Source organism: Erinaceus europaeus, chromosome 12 (genome assembly GCF_950295315.1).
Source record: "Erinaceus europaeus chromosome 12, mEriEur2.1, whole genome shotgun sequence".
NCBI lineage: Eukaryota > Metazoa > Chordata > Mammalia > Eulipotyphla > Erinaceidae > Erinaceus > Erinaceus europaeus.
Window position 1 is genome coordinate 78494373 of NC_080173.1, and position 17022 is coordinate 78511394.

The 17022-nt window shown below is 46.9% G+C and overlaps 1 protein-coding gene across 8 annotated transcripts in view; it reads left to right on the top strand.

Moving 5' to 3' along the window:
• ABR (ABR activator of RhoGEF and GTPase) overlaps positions 1 to 17022 on the top strand; it is a 253021-nt gene that overhangs the window by 147149 nt on the left and 88850 nt on the right. For 4 of the 8 annotated variants that reach the window (XM_060204094.1, XM_060204099.1, XM_060204097.1 and 1 more), the window contains 3 exons: positions 3956 to 4054; positions 13949 to 14134; positions 15974 to 16090. In XM_060204094.1, coding sequence (XP_060060077.1) covers positions 3956 to 4054; positions 13949 to 14134; positions 15974 to 16090 — 402 coding nt within the window. The remainder of the gene's footprint in view (positions 1 to 3955; positions 4055 to 13948; positions 14135 to 15973; positions 16091 to 17022) is intronic. The other 4 variants (XM_060204095.1, XM_060204096.1, XM_007520423.3 and 1 more) reach the window with 1 other exon arrangement.

The window sequence follows — 17022 nt, forward strand, 5'->3', positions numbered from 1 at the left end:
GGTTTGGTTTGGTTTTGGTTTTGGTTTTGAGAAGCTAGGGTCTTGCACATGTACAATTTCTCCACTCGAGGCTACTTTTTAATTCAGACAGAGAAGGAGAGGGGGAGGGGAAGGGGGAAAGGGAGAGAGACAGTGAGAGGGAGAGAGTGACCATAGCACCAGAGCTTCCTCCATTGTCATAACCTCCCATATGGTAGAAGGGGTTGAACCTGGGGTGTATGCATAGAAAAGCAGGCATACTACCCAGTGAGCTGTCCTTCTGGGCCTGAGATTGTGTTTAGAAAGGGATCTGTTGGGCTAAGTGAACATAGTATGAAGTGCAAGAACCCACTCAAGGATCCAGGTTTGAGCTCCTGGCTCTCCACCTGCAGGGCAGTCGCTTCACAAGCAGTGAAGCAGGTCTACAGATGTCTGGTGTCTTTTATTTATTTATTTATTTATTTATAAAAAAAGAAACACTGGGGGTCGGGCGGTGGCGCAGCGGGTTAAGGGCACGTGGCACAAAGCACAAGGACCGGCTTAAGGATCCCGGTTCGAGCTCCCGGCTCCCCACCTGTAGGGGAGTCGCTTCACAAGCAGTGAAGCAGGTCTGCAGGAGTCTGCCTTTCTCTCCCCCTCTCTGTCTTCCCCTCCTCTCTCCATTTCTCTCTGTCCTATCCAACAATGGTGACATCAATAATAACTACAGTAAAACAACAAGGGCAACAAAAGGGAATGAATAAATAAATAAATAAATAAATAAAAGAAACACTGACAAAAACCATAGGATAAGAGGGGTACAACTCCACACAATTCCCACCACCAGAACTCTGTATCCCATCCCTCCTCTCCCCTGATAGCCTTCCTATTCTTTTTAAAATATTTATTTTATTTATTTATTCCCTTTTGTTGCCCTTATTGTTTTATTGTTGTAGTTTTTATTGTTGTTGTCATTGTTGGATAGGACAGAGAGAAATGGAGATAGGAGGGAGAAGACAGAGGGGGGAGAGAGACAGACACCTGCAAACCTGCTTCACCACTTGTGAAGCGACTCCCCTGCAGGTGGGGAGCCAGGGCTCAAACCGGGATCCTTACGGTCCTTGCGCTTTGCGCCACCTGCACTTAACCCACTGTACTACAGCCAGACTCCTACCTACCTATTCTTTATTCCTCTGGGAGTATGGACCCAGGGTCATTATGAGGTGCAGAAGGTGGAAGGTCTGGCTTCTGTAATTGCTTCCCAGCTGAACATGGGTGTTGACAGGTTGATCCATACTCCCAGCCTGTCTCTCTCTTTCCCTAGTGGGGTGGGGCTCCAGGACACATCGGTGGGGTCATCTGCCCAGGGAAGTCAGGTTGGCATCATGTTAGTATGTGGAACCTGGTGACTGAAAAAAGTGTTAACATATAAGGCCAAACGAATTGTTGACTAATCATGAACCTAAAGGCTGGAATAGTTCAGATGAAGAGTTGGGGGGGGGGTCTCCATTTTGTAGATAGTTAGTAATCCTATTTTAGTTATATTCCAAAGGCCTATGAATATACTAGTTTTTTTTTAATTTTATCTTTCTCCCTCTCCATCTTCCCCTCCCCTCTCAATTTCTCTTTGTCCTATCAAAAAAATTGGGGGAAAAAGAAAATGGCTATAGGAGCAGTGGATTTGTAGTGCAGGCACTGAGCCTGAGCAATAACCCTGGAGGCAGAAAGAAAAAAAAAGGGAGGGGGAATCTGTTTAAGATTCCACATAAGAGGTCAGCAGTAGTACAGCGGGTTAAGCGCAGGTGGCGCAAAGCACAAGGACTGGTAAGGATTCATTGTGCAGTATTGATATTAAGCCCCCTGCAAGCATCAGGTAAAAGTGACAGTCTCCAAAGGCTGATCTGGCACTGGTCCGTGAACTGGGAGGAGGGGCCTCAACCTCAGCAAAGGGGAGTGTGGAAGAGGAGAAGAGTTCCTACACGAGATCTTCAAGAATGCTTTGAAGGTCTTGGGGTCTCCGCATGACTGGGAGAGAGGAAAAGAGAGAGGACTAGAGAGCCAGGAATGACACCTCAGAGTCCTGGATGATGAGAAGAATTAAACTTTTTTTTTTTCCCCAGAAAGAAATGTTTTCTTTCTGTGCTACATGATGAGCATTCAAGGCTCAATGGGACACTACCACTAGAGTGAAGCAGGGATTCTGGAGCAAAGAGGATGCCAGCTGGAGCCTGTGCCTTACATGGTGAGGCAGTCAGGAAGTGCCAGAGATGGGGGGCATGACCAGAACCTTCTGTTATGGAATTGAGCCCCAGGGACAGAAAGATAGTCAGAGGTATAGCTAGAAGATCATAGGGCTGGTCCTCCCATGACCACTTCCATCCCCTCCTCTCTGCCTCTGTTCCTCAGCTTACCCACCACTTCCTCTGGCCACCTCCTCTGGACTCTGCTTATGTACACCCACATGGCCCTGCTCCGCCTCTCTCATGACTCTGATTTCCCTTTTTCACTCTGTAACCTCCCCATTAAACTCTTCCTCCTGCCCCCCATGAGACAAGGTCCTCTGTTATTTTATTTTATAATATCAAATAGGTTGATGTTTGTATATATGTGAATAGATACGGAAATGTGATAAGAAGATGGGAGAGAGGAGTTGAGTGATGGTGCACCTGGTAAAGGACACACACTGCCATGTCCAAAGGACCCAGGTCCAAACCCATGGTACCCGCCTGCAGGGTGGGGGAGCTTCATGAACAGTGAAACAGCTGCAGGTGTTTCTCTTTCTCTCTTCCTTTCTGTCTCTCTTTCCCTCTCAATTTCTCTCTGTCTCTGTCAAAAAAAGAAAGAAAAGAAATGGCCAATAGGAGTGGCGGGTTCACCCTCCAGGCACCCAGCCTCAGTGATAACCCTAGTGGCAATAAAAAATAAAGGTGAGAGAGTAACAAAACACGACGTCAGCCATAGAGATGTGAGTGGTGGTTTTTCCTTTTACATCTCTACATTTTCCATTTTTAAAAATGTTACATCTTGGGCCAGGTGGTGGCGCACCTGGTTAAGTGCTCATGTTAAAATGCACGAGGACCTGGGTTCAAGCACCTGGTCTCTACCTGCAGGGGGAAAGCTTTGTGAGTGGTGAAGCAATGCTGCAGGTGTCTGTCTGTCTCTCTTCCTCTCTATCTCCCCTTTTGATCTTGATTTCTGGCTGTCTCTATCAAATAAGTAAATAAACATAATAAAAATTTTTTTTAAATTACATCTGCCTGGCTTTTATACTCTCTAAAGGTATTAGTTAAGGAATAAGAAGACTTGAAAGTTGCTAATAAAGAATGGTAACTAGATTTATTGTGATAATCACTTTGCAATGTGTACACTTATTAAATCATTATGTTATAGGGGCCACGTAGTGGCAAACCTGGTTGAGAGCACATGTTACAATACCCAAGGACCATGGTTCAAGGCCCTGGCCCCCACCTGCAGGGGGAAGCTTCACAAGCAATGAAGCAGAGCTGCAGGTATATCTCTGTCTCTCTCCCTCTCTATCTTCCCCATCCCTGTCGATTTCTCTCTGCCTGTATCCAATAAATAAATAAAATATTTAAAAATAAGAAGAGGGGAGTCGGGCAATAGTGCAGCAGGTTAAGCACAGGTGGCGCAAAGTGCAAGGACTAGAGTAAGGATCCTGGTTTGAGCCCCCAGCTCCCCACCTGTAGAGGGGGGTCGCTTCACAAGCGGTGAAGCAGATCTGCAGGTGTCTATCTTTCTCTCCCCTTCTCTGTCTTACCCTCCTCTCTCCATTTCTCTCTGTCCTATCCAACAGCAATGACATCAATAACAACAATAAAACAACAAGGGCAACAAAAGGGAATGAATAAATAAATAAATATTTTTTAAAATCTTTTTTAAAAAAGTGTTTAAAAAAAAAGAAGAGAAAAAGGCCATGAAAGAGGCCACAGTGAATTCAAACTACTTCTTTCATGACTTCTGGTTTGCTTTCATGTAGGTGGAAGCAGGGAAAGGCCTGGAGATGAGGAAGCTGGTTCTCTCGGGGTTCCTGGCCAGTGAAGAGATCTACATAAACCAGTTGGAGGCTCTGTTGCTGGTGAGTATGTGCTCTGGAAACTTCTGCTTCACCTGTAAGGACAGTGTCACACTCTAAAACCACTTTGGGAGTTGAAGAGATAAGGGGACCTGGATCAATCCTTCCGTGCCTGTAGAATCTGTGGTGCTACACTGCTCACAGCTTGGTGTCGGACAGCCAAGGCTGTTGCTCAAAAAGACTTTTGTCTCTCAGGCCCCTGTTCACCCACCCCCTCACCCTAGTCTCCTTTTCCTGCCTTGGCAAAGAAGGAGAAGCAGCACAACTAGGCTGGGGATGGCATCTGCTCATCCACAACCATCTTGACACAGACATTACAAATTGCCCGAGTCACTCTGTCTAGGTGGAGTACTGCACAGTGCCTACCAAGCAGTCAGGTTAAGACCTCTTTGTCATTGCTGCTCTCAGTCCTTCCTCCTCCCTGGAAAAGTGAGCCTCCCCCAGGCCCTGTGTCAGGAAATATGAGGCGGAGGGCTGTCTGCGTCCTTTTGAAAAGTGCCCTAAGTCTGAGGCATTGACCCAATCCCAGCCCTCTGGAGTGAAGCCTTAGTTTCTTCTGCAAGATGGAAGCAGTGTTGCTATAATCGGGCTGGGTGGTGGTGGCGGGGTGGGGGTGGGGGGCAATGTTAAAATATTTCTCCAAGCATAACAGTACTACACAAATGGAAGGTTTTTTTTTCCTTTTTGCCTTTGAAGAAAGTGCTTATTAGATGTGTCTGGGTATTATGCAGAGTGATTGTGCATGTAAAGTTCTCTCCCCTGGGTGTTTGCAGTCTGAGACATAACATTCGAAATGTAGAGATAGATCAGTAGAAGCTCATTTTAACAAGAATAATAAAGTGCACATTGATGTGCTTGCTGTGATGTGAGATGTTGTTACCCAGTGTTCCATGGGACTTAGCATTTATTAACCCAGAAGTAACAGTGGACTGTTTGTGGTAGATCTCACCAGGCTGCTCAGTGATGTTTTCAAATGAAGGATGGGTCGTATGGCAGGTAGATAAGGAGGCTTGTCTGCAGCCAGGACTGGGGAAGACTTACCGTTGCTATTCATTCACTTACTGCACTGTTGTTTAAGCTGTGTAGCTCAACCACTAGCAAGTTGTGAAACCAGGTTGGTGGGTTGAAGTAGCATTTAAAAACAGATAAAGGGGGCTGGGCAGTGGCATACTTAGTTAAGCACACATAGCACAAAGTGCAAGGACCTGCACAAGAATCTGGGTTCAAGCCCCTGCTACCCACCTGCAAGACAGGTCTGCAGGTGTCTATCTTTCTCTCTCTCTATCTTCCCCTCCTCTCTTTATTTCTCTCTGTCCTGCCCAATAAAACTGCCCAATAAAAAATGGTTTCCAGGAGCAGTGGATTTGCAGTGCCAGCACCAAGCCCCAACAATAACCCTGGAAATAAATAAATAAATGAATGAATAAATAAATACAAATGAAGAGACCAGGTCTTGGCTCACCTGGTAGAGTGCACCAGTTACCATGCACAAGGACCTGGGGACAAGCTCTGGGTCTCCACCCACAGAGGGGCTGCTTCACAAGCAGTGACTCACTGCTACTGGTATCTCTCTTATCCTCTCCCTTTCTATCTCCCCCTTCCCTCTCAATTTCTCTCTGTTCTTTAACATAAAAAAAAAAAAACCCTGGGAGTCGGGCGGTGGCGCAGTGGGTTAAGCACACGTGGCACAAAGCGCAGGGACCGGCGTAAGGATCCCGGTTCGAGCCCCCGGCTCCCCACCTGCAGGGGAGTCGCTTCACGGGCGGTGAAGCAGGTCTGCAGGTGTCTATCTTTCTCTCCCCTCTCCCTCTGTTTTCCCCTCCTCTCTCCATTTCTCTCTGTCCTATCCAACAACAAAGCAACGTCAACAATGGCAATAATAACCGCAACAAGGCTGCAACAACTAGGGCAACAAAAAGGGGGAAAATGGCCTCCAGGAGTGGTGGATTCATGGTGCAGGCACCGAGCCCAGCAATAACCCTGGAGGAAAAAAAAAAAAAAACCCTACCAGGAGTGGTGAATTTGTCATGCAAGTACCAAGCCCCAGCAGTAGCCCTGGTAGCAAATAAATAACTAAAGCAAGTCAGCAAAATAGCTCACATGCTGCTTTGTCATGTACGTGACTCAGGTGAGAGCCTGACTCCCACCACACTGAATGAGGCTTCAGTGCTATGGTTGGAGTCTCTTTTTCTCTTTCTCTCTCTCTGTCTCTATCTTTAAAAAAATAAAATGAACGAGAGGAATGCTAATGAGATAGCCTTCCTGGCCATGCACATGGCTCACCTTCGAGCCCATGGTAGACCACGTGAGAGTTTTATAGCATTGGTGGAAGCTTCAGTGCAGTGGTTTCTCCCCTCTCTCTGTCTACCTCTCTATCTGAAAAAGTCGGCTACATGTATAAGAATTCAGAGATGACAAAAAATCAACTGAAGGGAAAATAAATGAGAAAGAAAATATAGTAAGTACTGTTTCTTGAAACATTTGGTTTGGTAGACATATATATATGTATATATGTTCTGCTCCGACATTTCTGGTTTAAGTTATATGTATATAATTTTCTGGTCTAAGTTATATGTGTATATATATATATATATATATATATATATATATATATATATATATATATACTATATTCTCAGGAAGACAGACCAGGCTGATTCTAACTTGCAGTGAGACTAAACACATCTCTGTTCCCCAGCCACCTACCTTTCAAAACAGGGGAAAGAAATCAGCCTACTTCCTCCACCTCCTACCCGAAGGTTTGGAGGCTCCTATCTTCAGTGATTCCTCCTCCTTCCTAGAGCTCAGAGAGGACAGCTTCATTAACCTCCGTTAGAGATCAGGAGGTTGGGATGCAGTGGGACTATGGACTGAAAACTGCCAGGACAGCTCAAGTGAGGGCCTGCAGTGGCCAAGTGGTGGGAGAGGCTGGAGGTAATGGTGCAGCCCATTGTACTAAAACTCAGACTCATTTCCCAGAATCATGTAGAAGCAGAATTGCATGCATCTGGTCTCATCTTCCTGCCTCCACTCCCACCTCAACTCAGGGCTCCCAGACTCTTCAGTTGTAATCTGAGCCAACTAGGAACCAGAAGGATTCTAGAAAATTGCAAACCTGGTTCCAGCTAGCAACCCAGGAGGAGCAGGAACGAAGCTCCTGTGTGGCCATCCTTGCCTGAACCTGTGTGTGTACAGTCTTAGGAACACACACCCAGTTATTTGCATATCAGGAAGTGTTAAACTGAGAACAGTCAACACATTAGGAGCTGTGTGAATGGGGGTGGGGTGGTGAGGATTGGAGGAGGGGGAGCCGTGACCTAGAGCTTTTTTCTTCTTAGCCTCTAATGGATCACTTCTAACAGCTGAATTCTAGGGTAGGCAAGAGAGGAGGGCCCCCAGCTCTGGGAGGATGGGGAGGCTTTGATTCTTTATCTCTAAGGCTTATCAGCTGAGGCAGTGGCTGTGGAGGGTTCGGCCCCCTCTTCCTGAGGCCCACCAGCCACAGACCTCGGCTTTCTAGGGCTTCCCTTATTTCCAGAAAGAAGCAATCAGGGGTTGTGGATGTTGAGTGAGGAAGGGGAGAGAAGAGGCCTGCCCTGAGTCACCTCAGGACTGAGGTGCCATGCTCACAGTTTATGCCTCAGGGACATGAGCTGTTAGAAAGGCAAGGCAGAGAGAGTGTGTCTGCTTCTAAACCAGTTATCTCTGCCCAGACAAACGGAACCCAACGATAGATGAGAAATCAAGTTGGAATCTCAAAGTGACATCTAAGAGGATATGGACTTCCCCTTCCTTTAGAGAAACAAACAGGCCCTAACCTGTACTCTCTTCTAGCACTGGAGAAAATACAGTGCTCTAAGAGCTTCAGTTCACATCATTTAATCCTCACCAGCTCCCCCTCTCACTCCCCCAAGAAGAGAAATAGCATCGTCAGTACCCAGTTTGCTGATGGAGAAAAAGGGGTACAAGGGTTCATTCATCTGCAGAAGGTCTAGAGTGAAGAAGCTGTCAAGAGGGTTTTCAAAACCTGGCAGTCTAGTTCCTTTGTGTGAGTTCCCTACAAACAGATACCCTATGGTAATAGATCACTATGCCCCTTGATTTTATCACTGCAATTCATAGTTCCCAAAGTATGCTTTATGTGTGTCTGATGAAGAATTTGCTTGACTAACCAATTGCTTAACCAATATCCCAGTATTTGAGTGCCTATATAGCTGGTATTCTACTAGATTCCTAGAAGGATCACCTGACCTTCTCGACCCCATAATAAGAAAGATGGGAACAAGTGTTATTCTCATTTTTCGATGCATACACAGGTTCAAAGAGACTGTGCTGGTTTGTCCAAAATCAGTGGTTTCAATCCCATAACACATCAAAGAAATACAGGCCAGAGAGGCCAGAGGGTAGTTCACTCGGTACGGTGCACACTCTGCCGTTTGAGAGCACCTGGGTTTGAGTCCCAGGCTTCGCGTGCAAGTTGTACACTTTCATAGAGATAGAGTTTTGGTGTCTCTCACTCTCTCTGTTTCTTTTTTATTATTTGTTTCTACTTTTATTTATATGTTAGAGAAATTTAAGGAGAGGAAGAAAGGGAGAGAGACAGAGAGAAGCACCTGAAGCCCTGCTTCACCACTCATGAAGCTTTCCCCCTGAAAGTGGGGGGACCAGGGGCTTGGACACTATAGCCCTTGCACACTATTATGTGTGTGCTTATCTAGGTATGCCACCATCTGGCCTCTCAATACTCTCTCTGTTTCGGAGATTGAAATGGAAAAAAGAAAAAAAAAAGTTGATTGGATTGGTAGAATCACATAGGTGCAAAGCCATTGTAGAAAAAAAAAAAAAAAAAAAGGCCAGGCAGTAGTGTACCTGGTAGAATGAACATGCTGCCATATACCAATGTTCAATATTGGGTTGCCTTTGACTTTTAGCTGGTGCAACCCGGACCTGTGTTCCAGGTAAAAATAGCTGCCTTTAAGGCTCTCTGGCTATCAGGACCATTATACCCTGCACTTCCTTCTCCCCCAAGTGAAATCAGGATTACCACTAAAGGGCCCCAGCCTTGTTGTGAGAACCATCTGACACCATGAACACAGGGTTCTGTCCATGTGACCTCCCACTGAGCACTTGCTTCTTCCCCTTCTGTGGACAGAGTCGGAAGTTTAGAAGCAGGCAGACCAGTTCTGGTCTGTCTTTGCACAGACAGCAAAGGAGAGTTCTCAGGAGCGTCTGAGAAATCCTACCACCTTTGCCTTCCTGACTCTGTGCTCTCCCAGTTTCCTTTATTCTCCTCAGTGTAGACTGCACGAAAGCAGGGACAAGCATTAGTAGTTCTAAGATGCTGTGGCAACCTGAGTCCTCCACTGGATCCTAGGTAGTGGCAATAAGGATAATCTATGTCAGCAATCCCAAGCACCAGCTCTGTGTCCTTCATGAAGTTTGGGGTGCCATGAATCTGAATGTGGCCTCCTACCTAGCTTTTTTTTAAATTTTTTTTATTATCTTTATTTATTGGATAGAGAAAGCCAGAAATCAAGAGGGAAGGGGGCTATAGAGAGGGGGAGAGACAGATAGACACCTGCAGCCCTGCTTCACCACTTGCAAAGCTTTCCCCCTGCAAGTGGAGACTGGGGGCTTGAACCCTGGTCCTTGCGCACTGTAATGTGTGTGCTTAACCAGGTGCGCCACCACCCAGCCCCCTACCTAGCTTTTTTTAAACATACTTCTTTTTTCTTTAATTTCTTTATTAGAGACAGCCAGAAATCAAGAGGGAAGGAGGTGATAGACAGTGAGATACCTGCAGCACTGCTTGACCACTCGCAAAGCTTTCCCCCTGCAGGTGGGGATCCCATCTGGTTTTGTAGTATTTCTTTTCTCCTAGCTCGTGGTTCCTTCTTTTAATACTGAGCCAGTCACCCCTCCAGCAGCTCAGAAATTTCCAACACTTAAGGCTCTGTTCCTGTCACCTCTGTGGAGTCATCTAGACTGTGCCAGCAGAACCTTGGCATTACTTGATTGATTAGTATTTACAGTCCAAACTCTGAAACGTCCTTCTGTCTTGCTTTGTCTGTTGAACTGTTTCATTTGTGTTGGTCCAGCTTACCAAATAGATCATATCTCAGAGCAGGGATCGTGAGCCATAAAAATAACCTTCAGAAAAGAAAACTGGAAAGTTGGCTGAGGAGGTGACTCAGCCACAGAGTGTGTGCCAGGTACACACAAGGCCCCGGGTCCTTCCCCAGCATAATGCAAGTGGGCAGTATGGACACAGCAAGTTGGAATTCATGGATGGTGGAACCATGCTTTGTTCTCTCACAGTCTCTCCCATGAAACAATGTTTTTGTTTTTTTTTTTAAATAAAATGAAATTGAATGCACACATTAAGTGCACAAGGACCGGGCTTGAACTCCCTCTCCCCACCTGCAGGAAAGATGCTTTACAAGAGGTGAAGCAGGTCTGTAGGTGTCTTTCTTTCTCTGGTTCTCACTCTCTCCCCTCCTTTCTCAAATTCTCTCTCCTATCAAATAAAATAGAAAGAGAGAGAAAAATGGCCACCAGGAGCAGTGGATTTGTCATGCCAGCACCAAGCCCCAGTGATAATCCTGTAGGCAGTAAAAAAAGAATGATGTGACCAAAATTTGAGCCCAGCCCCCACTGTACTGAAAGGGAAATTCAGTGTTGTGGTTTCTTTCCCTCTCTCTCTTTCGATCTCCCTATCTCTATTTGAAAAAGCCCTTCTAGAGCAGTAAATCCCTAGAGATGACCAAAAAGTAAAGAAAATAATAAAAATTAAAATCAGCAGTCCCCCTCCTGCTTCAATCCCTCCAGGGAAAGCTGGGCCCTTAGACACGCTTCAAAGCTTCGGACCTTCCCTAGCCTGCCTGCCCACCCTGCAGCCCCACCCCGTGTCCCTCTCCTTCCCATGGCCCACTGCACAGGCACATTTGTTTTCCTCCAGCTCCTCTCTCACCAAGCTGGTTGTTCTTCCTCCGCCTTCTCCACCCCTGCCAGGCACTGAGGAAGTCTGCTTGGAACACTGCTCCCTCTGCCTTCATGCTTTCCGTTTCACGGTAAATGTTCCCTACTGGGAGAAACTCGTATAGCCATGTGTAATTATGTGCTGTGTTTTGCCTGTCTCCTTACTTGAGGAAAGGCTCCTTGGGGACAGGGCTTGGGTGTATTGTGAGTCACAGAGTACCTGGGCCTGGTCTCACATCAGACTCTTGGAGCATTATTTGTGTAGAGTAATAATAGTGATCATAGTTGCAGTAAACATTTATTGATTCCCTCCTCTGTGCCAGATACACACTAGATATTTTAAGTGAGTTATGACTTCGGCCTTCCTGTTGATGTCCTTGAGACAGTGTTAGCCCAGTTTTACAGATGAGGCTGCCAGGCACAGAGATGCCCAGCAACGTGCCCACAGCTGTTGAGTGCCAGAATTGAAACTTGAGCCCATATTGCCTGGCCCACACCAGGTTGAACCCTCTCCTACTTCTCTGGCAAAAGGGTTGATGTTAGGGCTGGTTGGATCCAGTACTGGAAGGGTCTGAGATAAGGCTTCTGCATTCTCTTGCCTTTATCACCCTGGCTGGGCATTTTAGAACTGGGGAATGAGGGAGCCAGCAGCCATAGCACTGTCTGACTGTGAGAGGGGAGGGGAAGGGGAAACTGGGCTGGGAATTGGGCTGCTGAGGCCAGGCCAAGCTGGTGGCTGTCTCTCAGAACAAGCCAGCCATCACTGTGGTCTCCCTCGGTGTAGGTGTGCCCTCCTGTCTAGCATTTTCAGCAGCAGTGGAGTTGCCTGGTCGCTGCTAGGATTCTTCTTTTTTAGGGAAGCTCACTACCTTATCCTGATCTCCAGAGGGACCCAGATTAAGTCAAAGGCCTTTCCCCACAGCCCTGCAGCTAGATGAAGAGCATCCACCAAGTCTCACTTAGGCTTCTCCCTCCACATACACATGCCCTCCCATCCCCTCCCTGCTTTCTCCGGGCAGCTTGTTTCCAGACCCTGGCTCCTGAGTCTTGGTAGTGCAGTCTGGGCTTCTTTGGAGCCAGGCCAACCAGAGTGGAGCTCTTTATCCTTCGATGTGAGCTTAATTTGTTGCTGTTTGTTTCAATTGTAAATTTTTGTAGTTTATCTTTTCCTGATAATTAAAAGTTTGCTCCTAGGTTGTGATTTAGAAAATATAGAAATCAGGGCCAGGAAGATAGCATAATGCAAAAAGGCTTTTTATGCCTAAGGCTCTGAGGTCCCAGGTTCAATTTCTGGCACTGCTTTAAGCCAGAGCTGAGCAGTGCTGAGAGAAAGAGAGGGAGGGAGGAGAGAGAGAGAGAGAGAGAGAGAGAGAGAGAAAAGAGAGAGAGAGAGATTATGTAGAAATCAGACCAGGAGGTGGCTCACCCAATAAACTGTACAGTTTACTACATGTAAGGATCAGAGTTTGAGGCCCAGCACTATATAGGATCATCATAGACAGTGTGAGGGAACAGTGCTGTGATTTCTCTCCTCTTTCTCTCTCCCTGTCTGTCTCTCTGATATTGAAAGAAATCAAAAAATTCCACTGGACAATAGGGGAATTGAACAGGTGCAAAGAGTTTCAATGGCAAAAGGAAAATGCAAAAATCATACTGGAGGGGGACAGGTAGTGGTGTGCCAGATTAAGCACTCATAGTAGGAAGTGCAAGGATCCAGGTTAGAGCCCTTAACTCCCCACCTGTGTGTGGGGGGAAGCTTCATAAACAGTGAAGCAGGTCTGCAGGTGTCTGTCTTTCTCTCTCCCTCTCTACCTCCCTCTCCTCTCTCAATTTCTCTCTATCCTGTACAATAAATTGGGAAAAAAAATGGCTGCCAGGAGCAGTGGATTCATAGTGCTGGCACCAAGCCTCAGCAATAACCTGAAGGCAAAAAAAAAAAAAAAAAAAAAAGTCACACTGGAGAAAATGCACCCAAGCACCATTTCCCACAGTTCTACTTCCAGGCATGAAGGTGATGACTTTAGTTCCCAGTCAGTGTTGTAGGTGGTCCCAGGTTGCTGTCTGTCACCTCCACTTGCAGGCTATAGCATTTTGGTGTCGACAAGCAGAAATTTCAGATAGGCTTCATCTTGCTTGTTAACTTTGGCATTGAAAAGCAGCTGAGCCTACAGTCAGGCTCCATGCTTAGTGATTCTGTAAAATCTGTTCAATATCCCTGGCCCTGTTCAATCCCCAGGTTCAATCCCCAGCACCACCAAAAGCCAGACTGAGCAGTGCTCTAGTAAAAAGCAAAGCAAAACGTAATGATCACCTGACTGTCTGCCATGCACGTGGGATGGATGTGGGAGGGGAAACAGCAGCATGTGTGCCACCTGCTTACAGCCTCTTTATTAAGTGCTGGAACCTGAAGTATATCAGTGCAGCTGAGGCTAGTCTTGGATCATTGAAGACTCTTCCCCTCACCCCAAGTCTTAGGGTCCTATCCTGATTCTTGGAAAGGAACTAACTAGCCAAGGACCAAGGACTGAAGTGTGAGGAGGAAGCTTACAACCCAGAGCATGAGGCCACTGGAAAAGAAAGACATGGGTCCTATTTAACCAACAAGTGATTCAGCCAACACCCAGCATAAGTAAGTGGTAGGAGCTATGGACCCCTCTAGCAATGAGCTATGCCCTGGTGCTTCCTCTGGGACCTGACAGAGCTGCATGTCAGGCCTCCACTGTCAGGCCCTCTGTCTTTGTAGTGCTGCCAGGCTCATGCCAGCAGCTGCCCTAAGCTAACACACCAGGTGCCCTGCCCTTGGTGGCCTTGTCTAGGTAGAATGGGTGTGGCAAGAAGGGTCTGTCAGTGCCCTCGGTCTGCCAACACTCTTGGTTTATTGGCCTCTCACCTCTGCTCTTCCTTGTTGTCTTCCCTCAGCCCATGAAGCCCCTCAAGGCCACGGCCACCACCTCTCAGCCTGTGCTTACCATCCAGCAGATTGAGACCATCTTCTACAAGATCCAGGACATTTATGAGATCCACAAGGAGTTCTACGACAACCTCTGCCCCAAGGTGCAGCAGTGGGACAGCCAGGTCACCATGGGCCACCTCTTCCAGAAGCTGGTGAGTCTCCCACAGATGGAAGGAAGTTGCCAGAGTCTCAGTGGAGCTGCTGGTATTGAGAGAGAGCTGCTCAGCCCTAACCTGTCTGGCTTCCGGAAGGCCTGGGTCATTTTGGAGACCTTCTGGGGGAAGAAAACTATATCTCTTCTTTACAGGAGCCTGGACCTGAATTCTCAGCTTCTAACCCTCCATATACCCCCCTCCACATAAAGCTCTGAAGTTCTGCTTAGGATGCCAGACTGCACTTAGGTGCATGGGTGCTCCTGGCAGGGCATCCTTTCTCTCTCACTTTCTGAGGGTTCCAGGCTGGGAATGTCAGGTAACTCCTTAGCTGAAGGGGCATGTGTCTGGTGGGCAACAGACTCTCACCTGAGACCTCAGGCATTTGCTGCACCTCAGTGCTTCCTCTGCAGTGAAGCAGTCAGAGGGCAGACCATGCCAGCTAGCAACCCTCTCCTGAGGTTCCCAGAGAGGAAAGCACTGAGCTCCCAGCCTACCCACTGCTGCAGGGAAAGGGAAAGGTAGGGAAGGGTAGTTAATGTTCAGACTTGGTTTTGGGGAACATTCTCTGAGATCTTCTGGCTCCCAGTGCTTCCCCGACACCTTTCCCCCAGCTCATGTCTGCCTCTGACTGTGTCCCTTGGAAGACACCCCCAAGCCAGACCCACAGAACCCCTACCACCCAGCAAGCAAGGACACTGGAAGTCGGTGACTGAATTCATCATCTCTGATACCCATTGCTCTTCCTCCTGCCTTTATCTTAGCAGATGCTGCCACCTCCTATCCTCCATCCATCCATGACTCTTGGAATTTGTGCTTGGTACCCTTTACCTCCTCTCTCCTTTTTTCCCTCCCATGTCTGGTGGAGTTCACTTTTATTTCTTTTCTTTTCTTTCCTTTTTTTTTTTTGTGCTGCTGTGGATCAAACCCCAGATCTCACACATGTGAAGTATGCACTCTACCACTAAGGCCCATCCCTAGCCTCAAGCCCACTTCTTTTTTATTTTAATTTTTTTTATTTTGGGGGACTGAGTGGTGGCACACACATTACAGGACTAAGGACCTGGGTTCAAGCTCCTGGTCCCTATCCAAAGGGAGGAAGCTTCATAATTGATGAGGCAATGTTGCAGGTGTCTCCCTCTCTGTCTCTCTGTCTTCCACTCCTCTCTTGACTTCTCTCTGTCCCTATCCAAGATAAATAAATTTAAAAAATTTAATATTTATTTTCCTTTTTGCTGCCCTTGTTTTATTGTTGTTGTTATTTTATTTTTTATTTTTTTAATATTTATTTTATTTATTTATTCCCTTTTTGTTGCCCTTGTTGTTTTATTGTTGTAGTTATTATTGTTGTTGTCGTTGTTGGATAGGACAGAGAGAAATGGAGAGAGGGAGGGGAAGACAGAGAGTTCTTAACCCACTGTGCCACTGCCCAGCTCCCCCAAATAAAATATTTTAAAACAGTTTTGCCACCAGGTTTATCCCTGGGGCTTGGTGTCTACAAGACAATGCCACCACTCCTGGGGACCTTTTTGTTTTTTCTTTTTTTAAATTATTTATTTATTTATTCCCTTTTGTTGCCCTTGTTTTATTGTTGTAGTTATTATTGATGTCGTTGTTGGGTAGGACATAGAGAAATGGAGAGAGGTGGGGGAGATAGAAAGGGGGAGAGAAAGATAGACACCTGCAGACCTGCTTCACCGCCTGTGAAGCGACTCCCCTGCAGGTGGGGAGCCGGGGGCTCAAGCCGGGATCCTTACTCCGGTCCTTGCGCTTTGCGCCACCTGTGCTTAACCTGCTGTGCTACCACCCGACTCCCCTTTTCTTTCTTTTTTCTGATAGAAAAGGGAGAAAGATGGGGAGAGAGAGGAAGAGAGAAAGCTAGACACCTGCAGAAGTACTTCACTGTTCACAAAGCTTCCCCCCGAAGGTAGAGACCTGGTGTCCTTGCATAGTCATGTGAGTGCTGTACTGGCGGTACCACCATGTGACCCCTGGTGTCCACTTCTTTCATGTTCATAGACTCCTAGTCCTCTTCCCTCTGCACCCTCCCATGCCCCTGGTGTCAGCCACCTTGCCTGGACCACTGCTGCAGCCTCATGAGTAGCCCCTCCCTCCCACTTGCCCTTCTACTTCCCACCCATCTAGCAGCCAGGAAGAATTTTCAGAACTCCTGATCAGACCTTCTTTCCTCTCTATTTAACTCCCTTCAGTGGCACCCTCTTACCCTTTGGGTAAAGGCCAGACACCAGGAATGGCTAGGTGACCCTTTGTGCGCTGGCCTTGGTCCACTCTAATCCTCTGTACACTAACTCCTTACCCTCTGTGTCCCCTGACTCTGAAGTTTCTGTTCTTAGTTCACACTGTGAGTGCTCTTGCTCTTGACCTCTCTGTACTCACAGCTCCAGCTGCCTGAAATGCCCTTCCCCATCTTTTCTGGCTTGTCTTGTCAGTTCATAGTTCAGAAGTGACATTCTCAGAGAAGCCTCCCACAGCTCATTGATTGTTGTCCCTGTTATTCCTTTAGCAAATGCATAGCTATAAGTTTCAGGAAGACTGTTTTTTCATCAATAGACCCCCTCTTCCAGAACCGACCTAACACTCAGTATAAGCATGGATGGATGGAGGGAAGCTTAATGCCCTTGACCATTGGGAGAACTTGGCAGGGTGTTGAGGGAGACCTCATGGAGCCTGAGACCACCTCCCAAGACATCAACAGTATTATAGGGACAAGTGCAGCTTCCAGAGCCAGGTCACAGCTGAGTTAGAATCCCAGTTCTTGCCATAGGTAAAAACTTGTGGGCAACTTAATTTAACCTCTCTATGACTCAGCTTTCTCATCTTTAAAAAATGTGGATAGTAATAGTGTTTGCCTCACTGGATTGTGGTGA